General features: G+C 56.1%; 1 protein-coding gene and 1 long non-coding RNA gene across 5 annotated transcripts; one reads left to right on the forward strand and one right to left on the reverse strand.

The window, feature by feature from the left end:
• Nucleotides 1–246: 246 nt before the first annotated feature.
• Prrt4 (proline rich transmembrane protein 4) lies at nucleotides 247–23,573 on the reverse strand. 3 transcript variants are annotated; one of them, XM_060374137.1, is made up of 5 exons: nucleotides 23,457–23,573; nucleotides 7,396–8,103; nucleotides 7,186–7,290; nucleotides 6,740–6,865; nucleotides 247–2,544 (listed from the first exon to the last, which is right to left on the reverse strand). In XM_060374137.1, the coding sequence occupies exons 2-5, from the start codon at nucleotides 8,033–8,035 to the stop codon at nucleotides 743–745; spliced, it is 2,673 nt and encodes an 890-aa protein (XP_060230120.1). In that variant the 5' UTR covers nucleotides 8,036–8,103; nucleotides 23,457–23,573; the 3' UTR covers nucleotides 247–742. The 3 variants fall into 3 exon arrangements, with proteins under 3 accessions (XP_060230120.1, XP_060230119.1, XP_021515570.1); XM_060374136.1 differs by lacking the exon at nucleotides 23,457–23,573 and adding an exon at nucleotides 9,222–9,528; XM_021659895.2 differs by lacking the exon at nucleotides 23,457–23,573 and having other exon boundaries at nucleotides 7,396–9,008.
• On the forward strand, nucleotides 23,258–25,180 carry LOC132649752 (uncharacterized). 2 transcript variants are annotated; one of them, XR_009588280.1, is made up of 3 exons: nucleotides 23,258–23,806; nucleotides 23,916–24,090; nucleotides 24,627–25,180. It is a non-coding gene; the product is annotated as an uncharacterized LOC132649752 (long non-coding RNA). The 2 variants fall into 2 exon arrangements; XR_009588281.1 differs by having other exon boundaries at nucleotides 23,259–23,806; nucleotides 23,919–24,090.
• Nucleotides 25,181–26,427: the final 1,247 nt, after the last annotated feature.

The following is a 26,427-nucleotide window of genomic DNA, read 5'->3' on the forward strand; positions in this document are numbered from 1 at the left end:
TTTGCCAAGGGCTGGAGAGTCTGCCCCCCACTTCTCAGGATCGTGTCCCCTCTAGGAAAAGACACTTGCCAGGCTGACGAGCAGCTTCCAGGGGCTGCCCTCAGGACGCACTCACCACAAAGACCTCACTTTTGTGGGAAGGTCCCTGGGAGTCTGAGGCAGCCCCACTCCATTTCCGCCTCTGGTGGAGCTGCTGAGGTTGCAGCTCCTTTTAAGCTTTTCCAAGGAGGTCAGAACATTCTCCTCTGAAAATAATTTTATTGATACAACGACTCTGAAAACACTCATCTCCCACCGCGCTGCTGTAAGGTCTCTTGGATGGGCCACAGATCCGTCTTTAGGGAACGGTTCCGGGAAGGAGTTGGCAGAAGTGGGTACGGAGCCCAGGTAGGGCGCTCGGTCTTCTGAGGGTAACTGTCTCACTCATCGCCGGGGGAGCGGGGTGATGGTCTGGAGCGGAGCACCTTGGAGCTTTGTTGCTGGTGAAGGCCAGGGGAAGTGGGGCGCCGCCAGCCTCGAACTGCAGCTGAGGGCATCAACACCCACGGCTCCGGAGAATTTGGCACTGATTCCCAATCCACAGAGCCTGGTGGCTGACCCACCCACCCAGGGGCCCTGGATGGGGAGGAATCAGAGAGGTATCCGAACCAGGCAGAATGGGGGAGTTTTTACAGTGTGCAGGTCTTGGGCAGATTAGATGCCAGAAAAGGGGCAGGCGGTTTGGCTGTGAGGAGCCGCCTCTTCACAGGTCTATGGTGTCGCTGCCCACGCTCAGCTCGTCAATCTGTCGGCAGGCATCCAGGAATTGCTCTTGCAGCAATGCCTCCTCAGCCTGCAGCTCAGCATGTTCAGGGGAGTCGCGGGAGGGTGGGGACAGGGCCTGGTAGGAGGCCGAGCCTGGGAGGCTGGGGCTGCTTCCTGAGGGCCGCGGGGGACTGAGGACACAGACTAACGGACAGCGCGGGGGCCTGTCGGGGCTGGAGCACAGAAGCATGGACGAGCTGTCCCGTGAGAGTCCGCACAGAGAGCCAGATGAGGCGCTGCTACCCGCAGGCCAGGCCCCGGGAGAAGGGAGCTCGGGAGGCGCCGGGGAGCCAGGGGCCTTCTCCGGCCCCTCCCCGGGTTCGGCTCCCGCCTTGTTCCCCAGTGAGATGGTGCGGTAGAGGCCGAGCCCAGGCAGGGCTTCCCCAATGGCAGGCCCCTGAAAGAGGCCGGGGGCCAGCAGCTCTTCGAGGCTGCGCCGCAGGTTGATGGGCGAGGGCGGGCGGAAGTCCACCGTGCAGTCGCTGCCGGGGGAGGAGGCGGGCGACCGCGGCGGGTTGGCCCCGCCGCCTTCGAGGCCCCGGCACCCGCCGCCTTGGAGCAGGAGGTCGGGGCCCGGGCCCGCTAGGGCGCAGAGCTGCAGCAGCTCCGCGTCCCCACGCGCGATCGCTCCACCCAGGGGCTCCTTGTCCCGGGTCCCGGGGACCCAGCCTCCTGGCAGCAGCGGGGCAGCGTGGCCCGGAGACAGTCGGAAGAGCTTGGCCCAGCAGCGCCGGGGCACGCGCGGGCTGCAGAGCGCGGGGTAGAGCCCCAGCAGCGCCAACGGGAGCGCGACGCCCACCTCGCCCAGGCGCAGGCCTAGCTGGAAAGCCCACCAGGGCCAGGGCCCCTCCAGGCCGGCCGGGCCGCCATAGCCCAGGGCGTGGAGCACCTCGTAGCCCTGCAGGGCTCCGCTCAGCAGCCCGAAGGTGCCGGCCACCGGGGCCGTGCGCGCCGCGCGCCTCCACGACTCCCGCGGGGCGAAGGGGCTGCGCGCCGGAGGGACGGGGGTGCAGCCCTTGAAGCCGGGCCCCCCGAGGGGCGCCCCGGCCCGCCGCCGCCGGCCGCCCCAGCAGGAGAGGGCCAGCAGGAGCCCCGACAGGAAGGCGGCCAGGACGGCGTGCAGGCCGCGGGAGGCCAGGCGCAGCGGCCGCAGCGGGCGGTGCACGGCGCTCCCCAGGGCGGCCGCGGCCGCCAGCCCCAGCCCCAGCAGCAGCAGCGCCGCCCAGCCGGCGGGGCACCTCGGCGCGCGCGGCCGGGCCAGCAGCAGGCAAGCCAGCCCCAGGCCGGCGGCCAGGCAGGGCGGCGGCAGGTCCTGCAGCAGCAGCCAGGCCAGGCTCGGCAGCCGGTCGCGGTGCCCGTAGGCGTCGTAGAAGAGCGGGAAGGCCCGGCTGGTCCCCGCCGACAGCAGCAGCAGATCCAGCATCGCCAGGCAGGGGGCGCCGGGCGGGCAACGCCAGGGCAAGAGGGCCAGGGCCAGCAGGGCCAGCAGGGCCACCAGGCCGAAGAGCGCTCCTGCCCCGTACACGTGGGCCTCCCAGGCCAGGCCCCAGCGAGCCTTGGCCTCTGCCCAGTCGGCCTCCAGGGTTAAGAAGAAGAGAGGCAGCGGGGAGGCAGGAGGCTGCCCCAAGCCGTCGGGCAGCGCTGGCTCACTGCAGTAGTCCGAATCACATCCAGGCCGTGCTGAAGGGTTCCCGAAGCTGGCAGGAGAGGGTTCGTCTGGACGCGAAGAGACAGTGGGCTCTGTGGGCAGAAAACGTTTGCTGAGGCTCTCAGCAGGCCCCTCTCCCAGCCCTCCGCTAGAAATCTGTGCTTTTAGTGGCGAAGGGCCTGTGTGGATGTCCCTCCAGTCCAAGCCCCACGGCAAAAAAGCTGTGTGTGTGTGTGTGTGTGTGTGTGTGTGCGCGCGCGCGCGCGCGCGCGTTCATGAGAAAAAGATTTTTGTTTCCTTTGCACACACATGAATCTCCATGCTTAAATGGCTTGTGGCACTGAGTAGTTTTCATTGAATAAACGAAGCCCTCTTATTTACCAGAAGAAACTGAGGTTCTGCAGAAGGACTTGTCCAAGGTCACAGTCAGAGCTGGGACCCAGATCTGAGCACCAGTCTGCCTCCCTTTCCCACAACAAACTGTCTCCCAGTACCAATATGCTTCTCTTCCCACAACACACAGGCACGCACGTGCACACGCATGCATGCGCACTTACTCCTAACGGCCTGAAGGGCTAGAAGCACCCTCAACCTGTCCCTTTCCAGTACTCTCTTGTCCCTCTTCACAGAACACGTGGACACACGCATCCACACGCAGAGCAGGGAAAGAGGCAAGAGTCCCCTGCCCTAGCATCCTAAGGAGAACACAATTTATTAAGTGTCCTTCCTGAGGCTACACCCCAATGCTCAGCCAATGAATGGCAGGGACCCCCCATTCTGACTCACCCACGGAACCATTAGTCTGGGGCCTTTTGTTGTGTTTTGATGTTTGTGTGAGGTAGGGTCTCACTCCATAGGCTAGGCTGCCCTTCTACTCAGGTAGTCCAAACTGTGCTCTTAACTCAGAGCGAGGATTGTGCTTCAGCTTCTGAGGTGTGAGGGCTGCTGTGCCAAGCTCAGACTAAATACTCTCCCCGACCCCTTTATGCTCCACCACAGAGCCACACCCCCAGTGTAAGGCTGGTGATCAGGTGCCCCCTCTCCCCGCTCCCATTTTACAGGATGTAGTATTGGGGTGGGCCTCTGAGGGTGGCCTTGAAGCCCCTCAAAGGAACAATCGGGGGATCACAGTGCTCCCTCATGCTGGAGACAGCAAAAACCTAACAGAAGGAAAGGGAGTGGAGCCCCTTCGGAGGCAGCTCCGGAGAGCAGGAAGGCCTGGACAGCTAGGAGGGGCTCGGGGCTAGCAACGAGAACACTGAACACAGCCCCTGCCAGCTACAGGTGGCGGCGGGCGCTCCGTCCTGCTCCATTCCACAAATCCGGACTGGCTAGGACGGAACACCTATGACAGAACTGTCGTGAAGGTGTGTGAGCGTATTCCTGCTGTGCAGAAAGATCATCTGTTATGTGATTCTGGCCAGTGTCGTGACTGGCCGGCCTTCGTCTGCGATCAGTCCTCACTTCCTGTTTATGTGTGGTCCATTCTGGCCTCAACTAGTTCTTTTTTTATATTTGTAATCGTGTGTGGTGCAGTGGGTATTTACAGGGCGTGCAGGTGCCCACAAAGGCCAGAAGGGGGTGCTGTGTCCCCTGGAGCTAGAGTTGCAGACAATTGTGAGCGATCCAGGCGCCGGACATCAACCTGGGCACTTCACATTAGCAGTGCGTGCTTTTAACGACCCAGTCATGTCTCTAGCCACATACATTAGCTCCTGGCTTAGCAACGTAAGTCTATGACCTGTATAAAAAGCCCTTAGCACATCCTAAACTTATTTAGAAAGACAGCAGCAAGTAAGGCGAATATCAACCTATCCTCTCAGTCTGAGCAGTTGGAAGGACACTAACAACACCCGTTCAGCTGGACTCAGACAGGCTGCTGAGAGGCGGCATCAGCCTGGTGTCAGCAGTCAAACTGATACAGCCCTCTCCCATTTTCTGGCCCCTATTGACACCCTGGTCTAACCTACTGCTACTAAGTTGCTGAATTACCTTGGCTTTATTTGGCCTTTTCCTGCCCAGGAGCCCTAGTCAATTCTTTGTGCCATGCCCCTCCTCTTTGCTCTTAGAGGCCACACCCACTTCTACTTATGAAACCCCATTTCTCATCTTCATCCCCAAGCACAATGGCCAATAGAGCAAACCTCAACATTTGTAAAATCCAGGATAGAAAAAAGGCAAAGCATGGGAGGTGCCGCAAGTATCAGAGAAGGACTTCTCAGCTTGGCACAGTGCTCCTAAGAGCCCACACAGCCCCACTGGGCACACGTGGATGGAGCAGGGAGGAGATGGCCCAGCTTCTGCCTGTGAAAAGTCCACTTGTCCTCATCTCCCATCTCTCCATTTGTAGCTTCCTCAGAAATCGCCTTGAGTTTTCCCTAAAAGACATTGGTCCTGAATTCCCTATAGTCCCAGGAGACGGGTCCTGAGCAGGCCACCCCTTCGGGGGGGTCCATCATGTCCTTGTGGCCCCTTGACCTCAGGAGTGAGAGGAGAGACGGGATGTCAACATGAGTAATTGGTGAGGCAGAGCCGGCTGAGGAGGGGGATGGGACAGGATCAGCTAGGTCCAGGAAAAGCCACGTCTGATTATCCACCAGCTGCCCAGATCAAAGGGCCAGGGAGCCAACGCTGGATGCTGGAAGCTGCAGCCCATTTAATGGTTTGGCTGCATCCTTCTCCCTACCCCCAGCTGCAGCTTCGGGCAGGGCTGCTGTTCTGCAGAAGTGCACCGCAGGGTGGCTCATGTCTCGGCCGAACTTCAGTGCGTAAGTGGGAATACCCTGGGAGGCTGTGGGGACCCAGGGCAAAGAGGCCCTATACCGTGGCACAATGTAAATGGCACTTGAGCTAAAAAGATCTTAGGAGGCTCAGTATGGTAGGACACACCTGAAATACCAGCACTTGTATGCTGGAAGATCAGGAGTTCAAAGCCAGCTTCGCCTACAAAGCCAGTTTGAGGCAGGCCTGAGTTACAAGAGACTCTATCTTAAAACAAAACAAAGAAACAAACAAAAGAACCCAAAATATTTGTTACACCTTTGACATCTCCCCCACCCCCTCTCTGAGCAAGGGTTGAGCCAGGGTTTATACAGGAGAAACATCGAGAAGAGACTGGGCTCCCGCAGCCACTGGCGGCGAGGTGGGGGTGGGGAGAGCGGGGCTGTGAGGCTGGGCCGCCTCTGATACTGTCCAGACTCATTAAACCTGCCTGGCCAGCACTGTCACCCAGGCTGACAGGATGCCAGCCAGCATCTATCCCCCGAGGCGCAGAGCCGCCCCCCACCCAGCGGATCCTGCCGCTGCGGCACTGTCTGGACAGCTCAACAGCCATTCCTTGCACAGCACAGAGGGAGAACCGTGGCGCTCGCTGACGTAAACCACAAAATACAGGGCACTGGGGCCGGAAGGAGCTTTGTGCATGGCTGAGCCTAGCACTCGGTGGCCTGAATGTTTCACAGACCCAGGAAGACTTCAGGAGAGCAAAGCTGGGCTGGAAGTCCCGGCCCATGGCTCCCATCGCCTCAATTAGCCAAGCCTGCCTCTGAGCGTCCATGCCCTCTGCCCCGGGACCCGTATCAGCAGGTGGGGCCAAGGCCAGGATATTGCAAGGCTGAGTCAGGAGGAGTATTTGGGGCACAGTTGTGAGCCAAAGGCAAGGTTAAGAAGCCATGGTTTAATGAGCTTCTACTTGGTACCCATCAAGGGCTTACACTATAGAGAAACGTTGGCGAGTCCATGGAAAATGTGTACCATTACCAGACCCCAGATAAGTGGGAAGACTTAGGCTCGAATGTCTAGGCGCATGTTCCAAAGGCTCCCTAGAACAAAGGTGGCACCTGTCTGCTCATGCTCCTCTCTTCTATGTCTTCTCTGTGAAGGGCTCATCCCTGCCCAGGCCTGACAGCACGTCACGACACATCAAACAGCAGAGGAGAAAACCGCAAGGCCCGGTGGGGTGGAGGTAGGGAGGGAAGGCCAGGCCAGGCGTGTGGGGTGGAGGGTGGGGAGGGCGGGACATGAGGGATGCTGTGGAAACCACACAGCGGCCGTTCCGGCTCCGGCTGAGCTTCCTATCCTGCTCTGCCTAGGGCAGCAGGCACCTCAGAGAACACTTGCCTAACTCCTGCCCAGACAGCACTTGTTCGATGGTTACCGTACGGTTTCTCCATGGTGATGAGGAAGGGAAAGGTGGTGCGGCTGTGAGGAGAGTGGCACGGAAGGTCCCGGCACACTGCTAAGGGGCTGGCATGTGCCCTGTCGAGTACCAACCACTTGCGCGCTTACCGGGTTGCACTGGTGTCGTCTTGGTTGAGGCAGAGCTTGGGGAGGCCGCCGAGTCCAACAGGCTTGGGCTTGAGAACTTTCTCTCCAGGAGAGGTGGGGGTAGGGACCGGGTGGTACCGAAGGGCCCTGAAATAGGAACGTATGGGGCTCAGATGGCGTCTCACCACCGGGCGACGGCTCTGGGGGCTTGGGGGAACATCTTATCCTCCCTCAGAGCTTGTCCTGAGAAAGCCATTGGCCCAGGAACGGTGGCCACAGGTACGCCCCGGCCTACGAGCACCAAACCAGAGTGGATAGAGCAAGGAGACTGCTTCCCCTCCAAAACACGCCAGCCCTTGTCCTGGAGCCTGGGAGAAGCCGTGCAGACGCGCGTCAGGCCAGGCGCTGGTCAGCCGGTTAGCTCTGCTGATGCCGCCGATGACGGTTACAATGAAACCTCTACTCACCGGAAGAAGCTGACACTTGGGAAGTAGAGCTGGGATACAGTGTGCCTCCCGGGGAACTCTGGCCGGAGAAGTTCCGGAGCGGAGACAGGGTAGTGCCAAAGAAGCCTGCGAAAGGGGCCGGGGCTGAAGCTGCCTGATTCCGCTAGGACAGTGTGTACCCACCGCCGGGCTCCCTGCAGGGCATTCCCCTCACGCGGGGCGGCTGCTTACCGAAGGGTCCCAGGCGCCCGGCGATCTCAGCCAGGCTGGCACGCAGGCTGGGCAGCAGAGGCAGCGCCCGGTGGCCCAAGGTCGGGGCTGCGCCCGCTCTCAGAGCCACATCGAACTTCAGCTCAAGCTCACCCGGCTGAGGCCTGGGAGCGCTGGTGGGCAGGGCTGTCAGGGCCCAGGGGGCAGTGCCCAGCCTAGGCTGGGAGGGAGCCGTGGGCCGCTTGGTGGGCCCCGGGGGTGGGGGTGTGGATGCGGGGGCCAGGGCGGAAGGCCAGGGTGTGAAGCTGCCTTCCGCGGAACCCCACTCCGGAAGGGGGTTCCCGGGGGAGCCCACCAGCAGCTCCCAAAGGGAATCAGCCCTCGAATCTCGGCCCACCTCCTCCTCAGCCTCCCGGTCTAGCCCAGGGCCAAGGGTGTGGGTCTCTGTGACCGGGCTCCCCCACACGGCAGCAGGTCCCCGAAGATGGAACTTGAAGTTGAGTCCCAGGTTGAGGGACAGCACAGAGGCCTCGCTCTGAGGTGGCGGGGTCAGGGTAGTGAGCGGGGCCCCTGGCGCCGAGGGGGCAGGCTGGGGGCCCACGGGGACAGCAAGCAGGGTCCAGCAGAACAGCCCCAGCTCCAGGCAGCCACGGCCCGCCATGGCCCCTCTGGCTCGGCAGCCTGGGTGGCCAGGGGCTCACGTGGCAGCACCCTGCGGGCTCAAGGGTCCTAGAAGGAGGAGAAGTCCTGTGAGTCCAGACCTTCACCGCCCTCCTGCGGTTCCCAGGAGCGGATGCCCGGGCAGGAGCTCCAGCCACCCAGAAACCCCGCGCAGGAGCAACGCGGTCAGCCCGGAAGAGGCGAGACAACTTTTCTCGCCAGCCCCTCCACTACCTGCAGGCTCCAGTGCAAATCTCTTTCCTGCAGCCCCCTCACACACACACTGCACCCAAGCCTCCCGCCAGGGGGACCCGAGGTCTGACCGCCGGCAGGAGCCTCACCCGGTTCTCTCCTCACCCCCGCCCTCGCCAGCAAACACCCACTGAGGCCCGCTGTGTGCTCCAGCAATACCACGGCAGAAGGCACCCCCAACCCATTGGACCCTGAGCCCACCTCCCGTCCCCGCGGGGGCAACCACTGGCGCACACGGCCCGCAGGAAGGGCCAGGCCAAGCCCGGTGACCTCAGCTGCAAAGCTACCCTCCAGAGGAGAGAAGGGGGTGCCCGGGCTGGCAGGGGCTCTCCGGAGCCTGCCTCCCTTCCAGGGGGCTCGACCTGCGGCTACCCTCCCCCTGAGCCTGGGGGGTCCGAGGGAGGGAGCGATTAAGCCTCTCTGGCTCCCTGGGGGAGGAGGTCAGGCCGGCAGGCTGGGCGAGAGGCAGCTGCGGAGGGCGACCACCCCTCCCCAGGACACATCTGGTGGGGGAAGGGAGGGTGAGCCAGGGACACACGTGCACCCAGTACCCTTACATCACACACAGCCGCACCTCACACCCTGACACACTCACCCACGCACCCTTCACACACTCCTGCACACGCACACTCCACACTGATGAGCCATGAGCCCCTCTCGCTACGTGGGCGCTCCTCTCTCTCTCTCTCTCTCTCTCTCTCTCTCTCTCTCTCTCTCCTCTCCTCCCTTCTCCTCTCCCCACCCCTCGCGTGCATATGCAGTCGGAAGCATACACACAACCCTAACACACTGTACAAATACGGCACACACCATCATCTCCATCACACACACACACTCACACACACACGCCCCTTACACACCCACCCCTCGCAGGCACACATGCACACGCGCGTGCGCACACCACCCTCCCGCTCCCACAGCCCGGACCGACGGACCTGCTTCTCTCGCTCGGGCGAGTCCCCGAGGGCCAACTCCCGGGAGAGGGGGGCGCCCTGTGCCGGCGGGCCCCGGCTGGGCGAGGGTAGCCTGCGGTCCGCTGCGAGCGCGCGGCTGCCCTGGGCTGGCCCGGCGCGCGGCTGCGGTGGGCGCCTGGCAGCTCGGGGTCGGTCCCTGGCCGGGTCCAGGGCCCGCGGCGCTCTCGGCGGGCGGCCGGGCTCCGCTCCCTCCCCGCGGCGCCGCCTCCTGGCTGGGAGCCCGGCTCGCCGGCCCAGCGCCCGCGCCGGGGCCCCGCGGCAGCCGGGCTCGCACCGCCCTCCCACCGCCCCCCGCGCCCGCCCTCCCCTCCCCCGCGCCCGCCCGCCGCCCGCCCCTCCCCGCCGGCAGGCTGGCGCGCACCGCAGCGCCGACCCACGGCCGCCTCGCCGCCCCGGCCCCACGCGCGCTCGGGCTCAGCCTGGCGCCGGCAGCCACACGCTCCGAGGGCGCACACACCCACAGGCACGCCATGCCCGGGAAACACCCTCGGGCGCGCGCGCTCGTACACGCACGCTCGCGTGCACACGCCGAGTGCAAGCGCACACGCAGACAAGAGTGTGGTGTAGGGTAGCGCTCCCGGCAACCAAATCCACTCTGGTAAGCCTTTACGGCGGTGAAGACACGGCACTACGCGGTGCCCCCATTTCAGAGGCAGATAAAGTTAGTCTCCAGACCTTACCAAACTGCTCACGATTGCTCAGCTTGGCGGAGACTTGAACTCAGTCTCTCTGCTGCCTTCTCCACCACCTGGTGGTTTGCAAACATTCTGCAGCCACAGAGGAGGGCCTCCCACGCTTGGCAGGCCAGCTGCCAAATGTCAATCCCCATTCATAATGCCTCTTTTTGCTAAACTCTCTCCAAAACACTCAGCTTCGGAAATGTCGGTGAGAGAATTAGTGGGACAAGCTGCTATTCCAGTTGTGGGATCACAGCTTGTCTCCAGTGAGGCCTGAGAGGAGAAGGTAGGATCAGAACATGAGCACCCAGCCCGGGGCTGCAGAGGCCAGGCAGACGGTACAGCCCTGGGACCAGATACCGGGACCAGGTACCCAGACCGCTGCACCACCTAAAGGCAATGCACCCCCGGGCTTCTTGTTTATTTGTCTGCAGTCTCTAAATCCCTTCATGTTTTCTTTCTTTCAAAATGCTGTGTTTAATAGTCTCTCTCTCTCTCTCACACACACACAGAAACAGAGAGAGTTGGACATGACAGCAACTGCCTGTAATTCTGTCACTTTGAAGGAAGAAGCAGACAGATTGAAAGTTTGAGATCAGTCAGGTTGACAGGTTGGTAATTTCTCAAAAAACCAAACCAACCAACCAAGCAACCAGACAGACAGACAAGACTGCAAACAAGTTACCCATTCTGCTGGGTGTGATGATAAAAGCTTAGCTCACGTTAGGAGGTCAAGGCAAGAGAATCCAAGTTCAGGGCTCCCCTCAGTTGGCTACACATAGATTTTGAGGCTGGCTCAAGCTACGAGAGAACCAGTCTCAATAGACAGACAGACAGACAAAAGTTACCTAGTCCTGCCCCAGACGTAGGAGGGCTGTCATGGTATTTTGATCAGGGGAGGGGTGGGCAATGAGTCACATTAAGAGAGAGAGACATGAGAGACTCGTTTCTGGTCGCAGAACTGGCCCCGCCAACTGATACAAGATCAAATCAGGCCTCCCACTGAGCTGTCCCAGTCAGCCTTCGATGGATTTATCCTGAGTCCGCACACACCGTGGAAGGCCGAGGAAGCCGTGGAAGGCCGTGAAACACACCGTGGAAGGCCGAGGAGGCCGTGGAAGGCCGTGAAAGGCTGAGAAAGGCATGCCCTGGGTGTCCGTAAAGGAAGTCTCGAGAGGCTGCTACAGGCATCACACTAGAATTCAGATTCTGTGTTTTTTCATATGCTTAATAAAAGTTATCCCACTGGAGACATTTTCCTTAAATCTCCCTCTTAGAAAGCCTCATTTCTTGCTAATCATGTTCACTGAAAGACTGCTAAGTGAAAAGGCAGAAATAAACAAATCCTGGTACATTAAAATTGCAATCCTCCATGACCAAGCAGGGTTAGTCCCAGGAATCACATTTTTACAGAGATATTGAAAAGGGAAGTTGGGGCTCTTGGTTACAATGGTGACTGAACTCATGCCTCTAATTTTACTCACTTTAATAAGAAGGCTAATAATAAGAAGTCAGTTGATAACTGCAAGGATGAAGAGAGCAGGGAAGGAGACAAAAGCAACAGGATTTCTGAGGCAGGATGGCAGGCAGTCCTCCTGACCTCCCTGCCCTGAGCTGTCTCCAACAGGCAGAAAGGAAGCTGAGATTTGAGTTGCTTTACATCAGAAAGCTCAGAGACTGGCCAGCCAAATGCCTCTGGAACTGCAGGAGCCTAGGCTAAAGGGAAGAACAATTAGATTCCCAGGTCTCTTCCCTAACTCCAGACTACCAGGCTCGTGATGAGCAGGCCCTGTGGGATTTTTCTGCTGAGATGAGACGCACTGGGCTAGCATAACCTCAGCCACCTTCTGAACTGAGAACCACACTGAGCACAAAGGGCTCTGGTGCCCAGGTGCTATTGGATGCTGAATTCGGAGATCCTGTGCCTTGTCACACAGCCAGGTCCCTTTACTGTCAGGCTGGACAACTCTTCTCTGGGGCATCCCAGTAGCCAGAGAAGAAAGACTCCATGAAACTGACTTAGGAATCCTCCCAAGTCAGCCCAGCTAGGTCACCACGCAGTACCAGACTTAACCTGGGCACACAGAGGGTTTTCTTTTGTTCTGTCTTTTAGTCTTGGCTGTTCTGGAACTCTCTCTCTCTCTCTCTCTCTCTCTCTCTCTCTCTCTCTCTCGACCAGGCTGGCCTTGAACACACAGAGATCTACCTGCCTCTAATTCCTGAGTCAAAATTCAAGGCATGCACCACCACGCCGAGTTCTTGACCAGCACTTCTCTCTCTCTCTCACTTCTCTCTTTCTCTTTCTCTCTCTCTCTCTCTCTCTCTCTCTCACACACACACACACACACACACCTTCCAACTTTAATTGTGGGCAAAGGACTTCTTCAGGGAAGCAGGTAGGCTGTCTACAGATCTGACCTTTTCTTCAGATCCCCCAAATCCAACGCCCAGTCTCACCCCCAGCTCTGCAGCAGGTCGCCTGCCTTTACTTCCTCTCTGTCCCCATTCCCAGGGGACTAAGCAGATCCTGGTGTAACACTCTGCTTTCCCCCTTCCTGTGGAACCGCTCACCCACTCAGCCCACCCCCACTCCTAAGTGTCAGCTCCCAACACATAGAAACACATTTTACCCAGAGTCCCCAGAGGCCACACCTAGTAGGATCCTATCAGGTAGCACACAGCCAACATGCTCCAAGAACTAGAAGAGGAAACAGAAACTAGGGAACAAAAGAGCCATCTAACAAAGACAAGGCCAGATATTAGCACCTAGAACTGCAATCTTTCCCAAACAACGCCTAGATGCCAATGTAAAAACACAGTCATAACTACAGGACAACGCCTCCGCTAAGGTCTGACAACCCTACCGCAGCAGGCCCTAAGAACTGCAGCATAGCTGAAGCACCAGAAAAAGGCCTTAAAATAGTCTTTGTGAATACGATAAAGGTCCTTAAAGAGCCAATGAGTAAATCCCTTAAAGAAACCTATGAACTACAAACAGTGAGCGGAAATGCATAAAGACATTCCAAGACCTGAAAGAGAAAATAAAATCAATAAAGAAAACCCGATCTGAGAGAAATCTGGGAATGAGAAGTTTAGGAGCTCAAACAGAGGCAAGCACCACCAACAGCATGCAATAGAGGGAAGAAAGACACTCAGGCATTGAAGACATAATTTAAAAAAAAAATGAGTATCTTGGTAAAATAAAATGTTAGATCTGAAAAAGAATTTCTGACACAAAACATCAAGAAAATCTTGGACATTATGAAAAGACAAAGCCCAAGAATAATAGAACTAGAAGGAGAAGAATATCAGCTCAAAGGCCTAGAAAATACTTGTACCAAAATCATGGAAGAAAATTTTCTTAACCTAAAGAAGGACAAGACTATAAACGTACAAAAATCTCACAGAACACCAAATAGATTAGACCAGAACAGAAAGTCATCACCCACCAACCACACAATAATCAAAACACTAAACATACAGAACAACAACAACAAATAATAAAAGCTGCAGGAAAAAAAAGGCAAAGAAACATATAAAGACAGACCTATTAAAATACTGTATGACTTCTCAGTGTAGACTCTAAAAGCAAGAAGGGCCTGGACAGATGTTCTACAGACTCTAAGAGACCACAGATGCCAGGCCAGACCCGAATACCCAGCAAAAATTTCAGTCACAATAGATGGAGAAAATAAGGTATTCCATGATAAAACCAAATTTAAGCAATATCCCTGTAAAAGGCCAACCCCACAGGAGGTGCTAGAAGGAAACGCCATCCTAAAGAGGTTAACCACAGCCGAGAAAATACAGGGAATAAAAATTCCCAAACCAGCAAATCAGAAGAGGGGAACTTCAAACACACACACACACACACACACACACACCTCAACAACAAAATACAAAATAACAGGAATCAACAAACACTGCTAACTGATACCCTCAACATCGATGGTCTCAATTCCCCAGTAAAAGGATACAGATTAACAGAAGAGATTAGAAGACAGGAAGGTGCCTCCTTCTCATTGTGGGTAAAAGCTCCAACACTATTAAGTGTCCTGAATCTGTTGGCGTTTGGCCTGGTGCTGTGTGTTATAATGTTAATTACTGGCCCCACCTTGAGGGTCATGGATGCACCCTCAGTTAAATGCTCTTTTCTACACAAAGAAACCCAGTCTTCAAAACCCAAAAGTAAAAATTAAAAAAAATATATAAGAAGGAAAACAAACAAAAACTAAGACAGCCTGCATGTACATCTGTATACTATGTGCATGCATGGTTCGGGGAGGCCAGGGCAGGGGCCTGGAGCCCCTGGGACTGGAGTTACAGACAACTGGGAGCCACCAGTGTGGTACTGGGAATCGAACCCAGGTCCTCTGGAAAAGCAGCCAGTGCCCCTGATTTCTGAGCCATCAATCCAGCCCACAGGATGATTAAGTTTTTTGAAGTCCATATTCTGAAACTCATATGCAATGCACATAGAAAGACCCTGTTTCAGAAAGGAGGGAGGGCTGGGGGTTGAGGGATGGCTCGGGGGTTAAGGGCGCTTATTGCAAAGGACGCAAGTCCACTCCCCGCATCCACATGGTGGTTCACAGCTGCGAGTCACTTCCGTTCCAGTGGATCCGAGCCTCCTTCTGGCCTCTGAGGGCACCAGATGTGTGCGTGGTGGACATCCATACACGCAAGCAGAGCATTCACACACACAAAGTAAAAACACCTAAAGACACCGTAAAGGTCAGTGGGAAAGGAGGCAGAGCGGAGTGGCTCAGCTGTAAAGAGCACCGGCCGCTCTTCCGGGACGCAGGTTTGTCCCAGCACCCAGACGGAGGCTGGCGCAGTCTGTCCCTCCAATTCCAGGGAGCACCTCCTGGCTCCCCCGGCACGAGGCAGGAGTGTACACATGGAATGCACACACTGCAGCAAACCCTCACACATAAAATACAAATAAATAAAATCTTTGAAAAGTCATCAGGGGAGGTACAGGCAGACAGAAGACACCCGGAGGCCCGTTCCCCTGCATGGGCTGCTCCCCCCACCATGTGGCCTGGCCACCGAGAGTGCCACTATGATAAAAGACCCCGAGCATTGGCTTTCAGTTTACACCAAGTGTTGGAAAAGTGACCTCATCTACTCTCTCTCCCTGTCCACTCAGTTGTGAGTGTTTGTGTGTATATATACACAGGCAAGTGTCTGTGCATACGCAGAGGCCAGAGCTCAACACTGGGACTTATCTTAGTTAGGGTTCCTATTACCACAGCCAAAAGCAACTTGGGGAGGAAAGGGTTTATTTAATTCACAATCCCGCCTCACAGTTCACCATCAAACAGCAGTGAGAGCAGGGCAGAACCTGGAGGCAGGAGCTGAGACAGAGGCTGCGGAAGGGTGCTGCTTGCTGGCTTGCTCCTTGTGGCTTGCTCAGTCCACCAACCCAGGGCCAACACAGATGGCCCCACCCACAACAGGCCAGGGACTGGGCCCTCCCACATCAATCACAAATTAAGAAAATGCCCTACAGACTCGCCTACACCTCAGTCTTTTTTATTTAACTTTTTATTGATTCTTTGTGACAACTACATCATGCACCCCAATCCCGCTCCTCTCTCCATCCCTCCACACCCACCCTCTGCCCTTGCAACCTCTCCCCCGAAAGGGAGGTCTCACTGTGGCAGCTACAGTGTGTCGCGGTCTGTTCCTCAGTCTACCCTTCTTTCCACGCTTCTTTGCTGGCAAATGTTCGTTGCGGAGAGTCACTGGCTTAGTTCCAGGCCTCCGGCTTCTGCTACGCTACCAGCTCTGAATCCTCACCCGGACTCCTCTCCGATATCCTGTTGTCGCCCTGTGTCATGGAGATCCTGCAGCTTTGGATCTGCGGGACCGGCCCCTTCAAACACTCCAGCAGGTCACAGATGGGGTAGATGCTGGGGTAGCCCAATTCAAAGCCCTTGGTCCAGGCCTGGGTAGTAGCTGAACTGGTCACCCCGCCAGCTCCCCTTCACCCACACTGCCACACCTGGCAAGGGGCAGAGCCAGCTCTGTTGTGCTTCCTGCTCTCCAGAGTGCTGAGCCTGTGAGGAGCAGGGCCAACTCTCCTGCTCCCATGACCTCGGGACCAGCTTTCCCACCCGCCGTAGGTGGAGGAGCTGAAGGGCGTGTCGTCCTTGCCCACACCATCCCAGGGCACACCCTTGCGGCCCGCAGCACCACTGTGCTGCCCGGGTGAGCCCTGCACCCCAATTTTTGTTTGTTTTTTGAGACAGGCTACACAAGGCTCTGTGTAGCCTTGACTGCCCTGGACTCACTTTGTAGAGTGAGGCTGGCCTCGAATTCTGCCTCCCAGAGTGCTGGGATCACCGTGCACAGATTTCAATACCCCAATATATATTTTTAAATTTATTTAACTTTACTTTATGTGAAGCATTACTGTGAAGGTGTCAGATTCCTTGGAACTGGAGTTATAGACGGTTATGAGCTGCCGTGTGGGTGCTGGGAATTGAACCCGGGTCCTTGGGGAGAGCGGACAGAGCTCTTAAACCACTGAGCCATCTCTCCAGTCCCTTCCCCCAGTCTTAAAGAGGCATTTTTCCTTTCCAGTCGAGGCTCCCTCCCCTCTGAAGACTCTAGCTTGTGTCAAGTTGACATCAAACACCAGCATAAGATTTCGACCCCTTAATGAGGAAGGCCACCTTCCTGTAATCTGGTAGAGCTAAGTTACTTCTGGGGACCGGCCTATGGGACTCATGCCCATGTTAGCTGAGAGTGAAGTTTGGCTTGGTCCTTTGGGGGTCTCTAGTGCCTGTCTTCAGTCATTAAAGTGTATAAGGTTCCTATTTTGCATACTAATATCCCTCCCACAAATTAACATGGCCATCAAATGAGTCAGTGTATGGCAGGCTGCTGTGACAGTCCTGGGCATGGAAACGCCGTGTAAGAGCTGGGGACGCATGTTCGTGTACAAGACTGCTTCAGTCTCTGGAGCTGAGGAGGGGAGAGGAGGGGAGTGAGGGACAGAGAGAGGGAAGCAGGCAGAGACAGACAGAGAGAGAGAGAGAGCAAAAAATGCTGGGTCTTCTGGGAATGAGGGATGGAGAAATTTGGGACAGTGAGCAGAAGAGGGAGGGGCATTTGCAGGATTCTAGGGCCAAGGTGCGTGGAGGAGACTCTCACAGGAGGAAGGGCTACAAGGTGCCTTCTCACCAGCAGGAGAGGTAAACAGGCTGGTCTGTGGCAGACCTGTTTCATCTGCAAGGCCGATCTGTTTAAGTTTTTTAGGGCAAAGGGGGCCCCAGGGATCCTAGCCCTGCTTCTCCTGTCAGTGGAAGAAAGGAACTGCCTTTCCACAGAGAGCAGAGGTACCCTTCCTTTCCCTGTGCTTGTACTATGCCACGGACCATGGATAACCCAAGCAGAGAACAAAGGGGGGTAGATGGTGAGTGAGAGATGGCTGCGGGGCATCTGATCCAAACCTCTCCTTCCACAGAAACTGCTTGTGGAGCAAGCCTCAGGCGTGCGCGATCATCAGACAATCTGAGGCTTCCCACAGGTGTCTGGCCCTTTCCCTCTCCCGGCCACAGGGGAGAGCAGGCCTGCAAATCCCCCTCTTCTCCAGTCTCTCAGATCAAACACAGGAGCATTGGACCCTTGTCCCTGCAGGCAAGGGAAGATGGAGGATGATAATGGAGCCACTAGGTCATCACCCACAGGAGGCCTGCTGAGGCTGTCCATGGCTGGAGGAAGTCACTGTCCTGTCCCTCCGTGTCCTGTGCTGGTGCCCAGGTTCTCTACACGCTCCTGTAGAGGTGGTGGTGGGGAGGGAGGCTCATGAGAATTTCCTAGTCCTAACCTGATCTTTCTGCTCATCTCCCTTTTCACCTGAACCTGGGTCCTTCATTAGGGTTGGCCCTCCTTCCCCTCCCCTACCCTCCCTATCCTTTCCCCTCCTCCTCTTGCTCTTCCTCCTCCCAACTTAGAGCCTTGTACACTATAGGTAGGTGCTTTACCAATAATCAGTCTCTCTTTCAGTTTGGAGACGGTGCTTCACTAAGTTGCCCAGCCAGGCCTCGAACTTGCAAAGTTCTTGCCTCACCCCCCAAGCAACTGCGATTGCAGGCCTGCAGCCACCGGGTCTAGTGTCCTCATTATGGAAACAGCACATTTTGCTGGCAATGATGTCGATGCTTCGCGCACCTCTGCGCCTCCCCCAGAAGAGACAGAGAACCCAGTGTGTCTTGTCTTTTTTTGTCTCTTTGCTCTCTACCTGCTCACCCCACAGTTGCAGCCTAAGTCAGGTGCCTACGGGGGGGAGTGGGGGGGAGTGAGAGGGGGGACACTGGGCAAGCCCTTTGTAAATGTAAGGCTCAGGGCTCAGGAAAGGGTAAAGCACAAAACAGAAGTGCTTCCCATTGGCTCAAAACGCACCTCCTGTTCTACAAAACAAAACGACCTCCCATCCAACCCCCAAATTCTGAAATCCCAGCACCATGTTTGAAGCGGCTTCTACAGGAAGGGAAGAGCTTCCGGTCCCACCCTGCCAAGCTGTGGCGAGCACTCCCCCCTTCTGTCAGTCTGGCTGATGGGAGCGTAAAGCCAGGAGCAGGAAGGGCATGCAGGGTGGGATGAACACAGAGCTCCGGGGCAGACATGAGCGTGGGAACTGAGAGACAGGGAAAGCCCATCTCTATCCCGAGGTACCAGACTCCATCAGGAGTGGGGACTTGAGTAGAGGCTGCCTGCCTCTCGGGCCGTCAGCAGCAGAAGCAGAGAGCAGGGGCCACGGGTCGTAGAGCCACAGCTGTGTGCCAATAGTGCCAGGAACTCTGCATCCCTGAGTAACTGCAGAGGAGGACTGGGTGAGTATGGCCTGAGCCCTCCGGTTCTGTGTGTTCCAAGTGTGGTCTGAGGGCCCCTATTCTCAGCATCACTAGGAAGCTCAGCATGGCACCCTCAGGTCAGCATGCCAGGAAGTGATGCCTCTGACTGTTGCCGAGTCTGAGCAGAGTTGGTGGAGCCGGTGGCAGGTTATAACCATCTTCCTCTTCTTACAGATATCCAGCCGCCTTGCCAGCCAGCTCTGTCCTCAGCCAATCCTAGACAGCTCTGCTGCCCCATGGGCAATCAAAACCAGTTGAATGGGTAAGAACAGAATCAAGGGGCAATAGGAACAGCCCTCTCTACTCCCTCCCCTCTGCTGAGGGAGCTAGGTGGCTAAGAGAAGGGAGCTCCCTTGCTTGGAAATGCTACCCAGGCCAGGGGCTCTTCTTCTCTTCTTTCCCCCTTCCCCCACCCCTCTTTTCCTTTTGAGGGAGGGTCACATTCATGCCAGGCTGGCCTCAAACTTACTTTGTAGCCAAGGATGACCTTGAACTTCTGAGTCTCCTGCCTGGGATTATACAACCAGTTCTGTGTTGTGCTTAGAATCAAACCAAGAGCTTTGTGTATTCTAACAGCTCAGCTACACCCTTAACTAAACCAGGGTTTCCAACACCTAATGGTGGGATTCATGTCATCTCCCTCTCACCCCCCAAAACAGATACAAACACAAAAGGGTCGCATTCACAGAGTGTGGGTGGACTCACAGACCTGCCAGAGGCCACCCATATGTCCAACCTGCCTGCTTCCAACCTGTGGCGGCCCAGTGCCTGTTCCTCTCTGCCCTATGCCAGGGTCTCTGGCATGTATGGGCCTATGACATAACCCCTGTCTTACCTTGAGAACTTGCAGGGTAGATAAAGCTGAACACACACAAGTTCCTGGGATGGCCCAAGAGAGAAAGCCTGGTTTCCAGTCTGGGAAGTAAGCCTTGGGATGTGTGGCAAGAGGGTCCGTATGCACGGTGGGCACCACACAAAACTTCCCAAGGACGGTGTCCATGCTTCCCATAAATATCCCCTCACCCTTTATGGAGGAGAGCATCCTAGACTGCTGTGGCAAGCCAAGCAATGCCCTCTGAGAGGTTTACACCCTGACTCCTGGAACGCGTGGGGTCCAGTGTGACAGGGACATTTGCAGACATGATTAGGTTGAAAATGTGGAGATGGGAAGGCTACAGTGGGTCCTTGAACAAGAAGCAGGAGTGAAGAGTCTAAGCAGGTCAGAAAAACAGGAAGAATTGAAGGCACTGAGCTCTGGCTTTGAAGGGACAAGATGAAGCCATGAGCCTAGATCGTAGGCAGTCTCAAGAGCTCTTGGGGCAGGGAAATGGGTTCTCCCTGGAGCATCCAGAAGAAGGCAGCCGGGAGGGTGAAGCCCAGACCTCTGACTGGCGCCCCAGTGAGATAGGAAGTTTATGTTGTCCTAAACTATGGAGTGGTGATCTGTTACCACAGCAACAGGAAGCTGGTGGGCTTAAACCTTGCCAGGGAGAAACCAGTGCCTGCTGGGCTGAAGCTGCTCGGGAATTCTGCAGCCAGCAGAGCAAAAAACTGAGCCCGTGGTGAGAGAAAGGAGGGGCTGGGTATGGAGTGCTCAGCCTGTGACCTCACCCTTGGCTGCCCTGGCACCCTGACGCCTGTCAGCCTGTGGTTACACGCATGACCGGGCCCAAAAGGGATCCTTGTGTAGTCAATGCTGTGCCAAGGGTGGGGGTGTGGCAAGAGGGCTGGTGTCCAGGAGAGAGCCCAGTCAGCCCCTGGCTACAGGCAGGAGGCTGGCAGTGGCTGGACACACTCTCTGATGCTCCATATGAAACACCCCAGACCTCTCTCTCTGTCTCTCTCTCTCAGTCTCTCAGTCTCTCTGTCTCTCCATCTCTGCACCATGTTGGCTTCCCTTGGGAGAGTGGGAGAAGGGACATTGGGGCTGGAGAATGGGAATGAGGACCCTGCCTGTCCGCTCAGCAGCAGCTCAGCGGCTAGATGGCCTTGGGCAAAGGACTTTGCCTCTCTGAGCCTGCAACCTCCTCTGGAAGGGAAGCCATATTCTCCACTCCATGGGGTTTTATAGTGTCATAATTCGTGTACACAGTTCCGGTACAGAGCCAACTCCACGGTCCTGCTGCTGTTTGCATCATCCTTACGTGGTTACTGCTCACCGACACAGATCAAAGCTTGCCTCATAGGCGAGTGCCGAGCTCTTCAAAGAACACGCGCTCTGTCCATCTCTGCATCCTCGGCATTGCTATGCCTACAAGCACCAGGTGAGGGACCTGCTTCATGGATTTGTCCACTTACTTAGGAGTGACAGTGTTTTAGTGATACAGTCATGTGAGGAAAGCAGACAGCATTCTTACAAGCAGAGTATGCTTGTGGTGGTTTTCTGAAAGCAATGAGGGGGGCTGCTGGTGCGTGTGCTGGGAGCCTGTCAAGATGCTCCTGGAGCAGATGCCTGCAGGAGAGGAGAGGCAGGCAGAAGAGGAATATCTGGGGAAAGTCAACAGAAAGGGTCTCATGGGAGCACGGCAGGAGAACAAAGAGGCCAGAGGGGGTACCTCACAGGATGAGGAGAAAGCAACAGTTACCAAGGAGGGAATCGTAGGGGTCAGATCACAAAGGACCTTGAAGGTCACAGAAAAGAGCCTGGCTTTTATTTTGAGCCCAAGAAAACCACACTCTAGGGCCTTCACAAGCTCTAACTTATGTCTTGAAAGGATCATCCAATTAATGTACTTAAAAGAGTCTAGAACTGAGCTTGTTGGCACACGCCTGTAATCCCAGCACTCGGGAGGGAGAGGCAGGCGGATCACAGTGAGTTCAAGGACAGCCTGGTCTACAAAGTGAGTTCAGAACAGCCAAAGCTACTTAGAGAAACCCTGTCTTGAAACACCAAAAAAAAAAAAAAAAAAAACCTTCTAGGAGGAGGCAGCAGCGGGACCTGGGAGAACGGGGCCACTGCTGTGATGCAGGCAAGAGACGGTCATGGCTTGGGTGTCAGAGGAGAGAAGTGGCCCAGCAGGCCATGTGATGAGGGCAGTGCGAGAGGCCTTGCTTCATGCCAGTGCGAGAGGGAAGCATGGCGGAGAATCCCACACCATTCCTGAGGTGCCCGGGTTATTCTGGGGACACATGTGGTTGTGTAGGTAGTGCTGTTTCTGGACAGGGTTCATTAGCATTTGGATTCTAACCCCGGAGAACCATAAGCAGATCAACAACAAAGGTTGTGTCACAGCCTGCTCTCTCGGCCTGCTGTCTTCCAGCTACGAAGTGGGTCCCCTCGTTAGCGACTTTGGCTCAAAATAATCAGTTCTGTGGGTTCCCATGTTGCTGGCTGCAGCACCTTGCATTTTCCTTCAATCCCTATCCTCTCGGCAACCAGAGCCTCATGATAATTCTGACTCCGGGTCTGTCTCCCCGTCTAGAGGGTAGCAGGCAGACACATAGATACAGAGACAATTGGTTTTGTTTCTCTGGAGAACTGAGGCAATCGTGGAGTCAGTTCAGCAGCGGCAGTGAGCTGAGGCCTTGGGTGATTCCACTCAGCTAACTGGACTGACCCGATCACACCAAATCTGCCTCTCGCCTCGTTTGGATTTGTTCCCAAGACCTAACCTCAAGTCTCGCCTCTTGTCTCCATAGCAGCTAGAGACTCCAGCTCTGTGCCCTTCTTGGAGAGCTGTGCTATTTGGGAAGTGTCACAAGGTCCCTGAATGCCTAAGTCCCCTTCCGTCCACCTCTATGGGTTCTCTGATATGAGGGAGGCCGGCTCACAGCAGCAAAGCCCCGAGCAGAGGCTCCCCTCTGAGGCCAGCTGACAGAACTGGATGGGAGAGGCAGGCTGTGTCCCCTTAGCCTTTACACTCCCTCTGCTCTGCCTTGCTCTGGGTTTCCCAGCAAACCTCACTGCCAGCTGCCCTGACACTGCTTAGACACTTCTCATAGGCAGACGGAAGCGGCCACAGCCACGCAGGCCCAGGGTCCGACCAGCTGGTGACTGGAAATTACCTTCTCTCTCTCATTCTCCCCAGCCACAATAATGGACTCCGTGCATTCCTGACGTGTGTGGTAGCTGGGAGCGTGACACCCTAGCAGGCGCTGGTGGGGAGTAAAGCAATCATATTAAAGAGGTGTTGTTTTTTTTTCTCTTGCTTTTCTGGGCAGCCCCAGCTAGCAAAATAACCCCCAGATTATTTTGCTTTCTGTGCTCTTCCTGTCCTTCAGAAGCCAGATTTACTATGGACTTCGACAACCAGGGAATGGTTGTCAAGGGTATGGCTTTTAGAAACGCTGTCTGTTGCCTAGGAAACTTCCCCAGTGTGAGTTCCCTGGGCTACCAGCAGTCGGTGAGATCTGGAGCCCCCTGCTGGATGAAGAGCTACGCTGCACGCAGACCTGAGCATCCCATCCCCCGGGAAAGGGACGGCCCTGACTCAGTGCCACCGCCTCGCCACGCCAAAAGTTCTTTACGACCTTTGCCCTCAGATGTCCCCCCAGGGACCGGAGGTTTGCAAAAGGCTTGTCTTCTTTGGACTACAGGGCGGGTGCAAGCCGTGTCCCTCCCAGTAGCGAGAGAAAGCGGACGGGAAGGGGTCTGGAGGAAGTCCCTCCCCTTAATTGATTTTCTGTAGTGCGGATCCGCAGTGCAGACTTACGTTTTGCTTTCCACCAGCCTGCGTCTGCCAGGAGGGTGCAGACAGGATGAAGAGGCTGGAGTTGGAGACCGGAGACTGATGGTCGGGGTCACAACAAGATCCTTATGTAAATTCCCCTTCCTTCTGTCCTCCTTCCAAGCCATTCGGTTCCCAGGGACCTAGCACTACTGACTTCCTCTTCCTCTCTGTGGGGAACCTTCCTTTTCCAACAAGACAGTTGCCAGATGAATGGCCGAAGCTCAGTTCGTTCTGCCTCACCCCTAAGAGATAGCAGCAGGCACCTTCCAGGGAGACACGTCCCAGGGAACCCTGCTTGAGTGAGCCCCTCTCTGCCCTCTCCTCACCCCAAGGTAAGCCTGTGTGAAAGGTGCAGGGCAATGTGGGTTATCCGAGATGCAGAGTCAAGAGACAGAAAGCTGTTTGCCTCTGATAATGGCGTTTCTCTCTCCCTGTTCTCAGCAGTAGGGAAACCGAGGCCTGAAGGCTGGGAGAGTCTGGCTTCTCCCTCTCAGTACAGATGCTCCTGACCCACTCTAGCTGGGCGGGTGACGGAGATCAGAAGCTAAGAGGACGGAGCAGAAGCCTGGTGAGCAGGGCACCCCCATAGTCCACCTTAAGCTGAGCTAGAAGAAAGGTAAGGCTGGGCATGGGTCTCACGCATGGTCCAGGTGGAGGGCCCTGCTTTCTATCCCACAGCTGTGTGCTCACTCCGGGAGCCCACCCCACCCCCCACCTTCTGACCAGACTCTGCTGACAGACCCTCTGGGGGAGGGGCCAAAGGGTGACTGTGGGTGTGGGGAGGCAAGAAGATTGGGTTTCCAGGGCCCTGAGTCCTGTCTGAATGTAAGGCTAGGCTCAGATGCTGGGCCTCACAAGTCGAGGGGGACTTTGAAAGAGCAAAGACCCAGCCTTAGGGCAGTGGAAGGAGCTGTCCCTCCACCCCCTCTCCCTCTTTGAGTCCCCTCATCAGGTGAGAGGAGAGGGGCAGGCAGGCAGGGACCAAGGGCAGCTGGCCCTTCACAGGACACCCGCTCCTTCCTCCTTTCTGGGCTGGGCTGTGTACTTCCTAATTGACGCTAGGGCCATGGAAGTTGAAATGACCCTCAGGAGAGCTAGCCCAGGCTGCTCCTGAACTCCTAGGTCACGTCATTTGGAATCTCCTGATCTCAGGTCTCTGGCTGGGAACATGGCAGAAGCAAGGGTTCCGGATACACCTCTTCCATCTGTCCTCCGTGCAGCAGAGATGGCCAGAATGCCCTGCCTCTTTCTAGCCTCACCGGGGAAGAGGCCAGCAGCCACGGATAGGTACCCTAGGCCACATAACACCAGAGCGTGCCGGAGAGAGGCTCCTTGCTGCATGCCGACCAGGCCGGACCCAGACGGCACGCAGGCGCTGCTCCAGCTGCTTCTGCAGATCGGCTTCTGATGAGCTTCCCTCTCAGAGCACTGTTCCGCTCGGGCATTGACCACAGCGGCTGCATTCACAGCCAGAGCAACCATGCCATCTGGGTATCCCCCAGCCCCTCTCACGTGATTGGTCACAAGGCCAAGGGGAAAGTGCTGAGTTATCTGAAATCGTTTCCTATGCCCTACGAGCTCAGTTGGTAGAGCATGAGTCTTAGGGTCGTGGGTTCAAGCCCTACGTTGGGTGCCAAAATGTTGTTTTTAAAAATGAATGAAAATTCCAACTGTTCTATTTTACCAATAAAAACTCTGGAGCCAGATCTTGGGGTGAAAACCTGCTCACTCGGAGAGACAGAGAAAGCACCCAGCTGACCTTCCTTCTCAGCTCAGGTCTGAATGGAAAAAAACCCCAAAGGCTCACTAGCTCAGCTGACAGCTCAGGAGGAAAAGGCCAAAAAAAAAAAACAAGGCCTAAGCTAAAACTCCAAAGAGCCAACTCCAAAAGCCTTCTCCACACTGTCTTAAAGACCCCTCAACCTAAAGCCCCTCCTCCTCTTTACTCCCTGTCAGTCGCTGTCTTGCTCCACCTCTTGACCTAGGGTTAACTTTATTAAATCCTGTGGACAGAGAGCTCTTGGATTAAAGGCATGTGCTGGGGCTGAGTTAACCACACCACAACCACCAGTTTACAATAAACAAAGTTTCTGGATTAAAGGTGTGTGATAGGGCCTAACCACACCAAACAAGAGACAGTGTTTTACAGTTCGCAATTTTTGGGCTTCAAGATGGGATCAAATATCCTGCCCACAGGATGCTTTGAAAAGTCTCAAAAGCCATGCCATTGGGAGCATAGTTTCCTCTACAGCAATGATTCTCCAGGTTTGCTGAGTATCAGAAGCTGGGCGCTCGGTGACTATTCGGAGCCCTAGGCCCCGTCCACTCAGTGACTCTGAGCTTCTGTGGTCTTGGCTCCTCCAAGGCTTGAAGCCCCTGCTGCTTTTTGGCCTCCCCATGATGGCGGGCCGCACCCTGGAACTGTGAGCCAGATCCAACCCTCCCCCCTGAAGCTGGGAGTATTTCATCACCAGAGGAGAAAAGAAAGGAAGACACCCGCTGAGCAGAACTTCCTCTAGAAAGGTCGGCCAGCGCTAATAAGCTCCAGCCCACTGGGGCTCGCTAGCCTGCAGAGTAAGCGAGGAATGTCAGCTGTTGGTCAATGAGGGCTGATTCAAAGGGAAACCCTCCTTTGATCCACTCAACAGCTTGATTCAGAGTGAGCTGGTTTGATGTTTGTGTCAAAGGCCGGAACGCTTTCCCACCACGATGGGCTGATGGGTCATGCTGGTCCTGTGGGGTGGCTTCGGCTAGCCCAGCCCCTCACCTTTTACCACCGTGGAGGACCAGCTAGCTCACCTCTGACTGTTGGTGCCCACAGGGTACAAGGCCTCCAGGGTCTATCCATACAGTCCCCGCAGTGGCTCTAACTCAGCCAACAACCTGCCACCCAGATTTCCTTCCCAATCCTGGAAGTGCACCATGCTGGAAGGCACTTTAAAAACCGGGTGCA

This window comes from Meriones unguiculatus, chromosome 21 (assembly GCF_030254825.1).
Source record: "Meriones unguiculatus strain TT.TT164.6M chromosome 21, Bangor_MerUng_6.1, whole genome shotgun sequence".
Classification (NCBI taxonomy): domain Eukaryota; kingdom Metazoa; phylum Chordata; class Mammalia; order Rodentia; family Muridae; genus Meriones; species Meriones unguiculatus.

Coding starts and splice junctions, on each gene's coding strand:
- Prrt4 (XM_060374137.1), bottom strand. CDS start 8,035: ATGGCGGGCCGTGGCTGCCTGGAGCTGGGGCTGTTCTGCTGGACCCTG. Junction 7,291..7,395: donor CGGGCGCCTGGGACCCTTCG/GTAAGCAGCCGC, acceptor CCCCTTTCGCAG/GCTTCTTTGGCACTACCCTG. Junction 6,866..7,185: donor CCAAGTGTCAGCTTCTTCCG/GTGAGTAGAGGT, acceptor TTCCTATTTCAG/GGCCCTTCGGTACCACCCGG.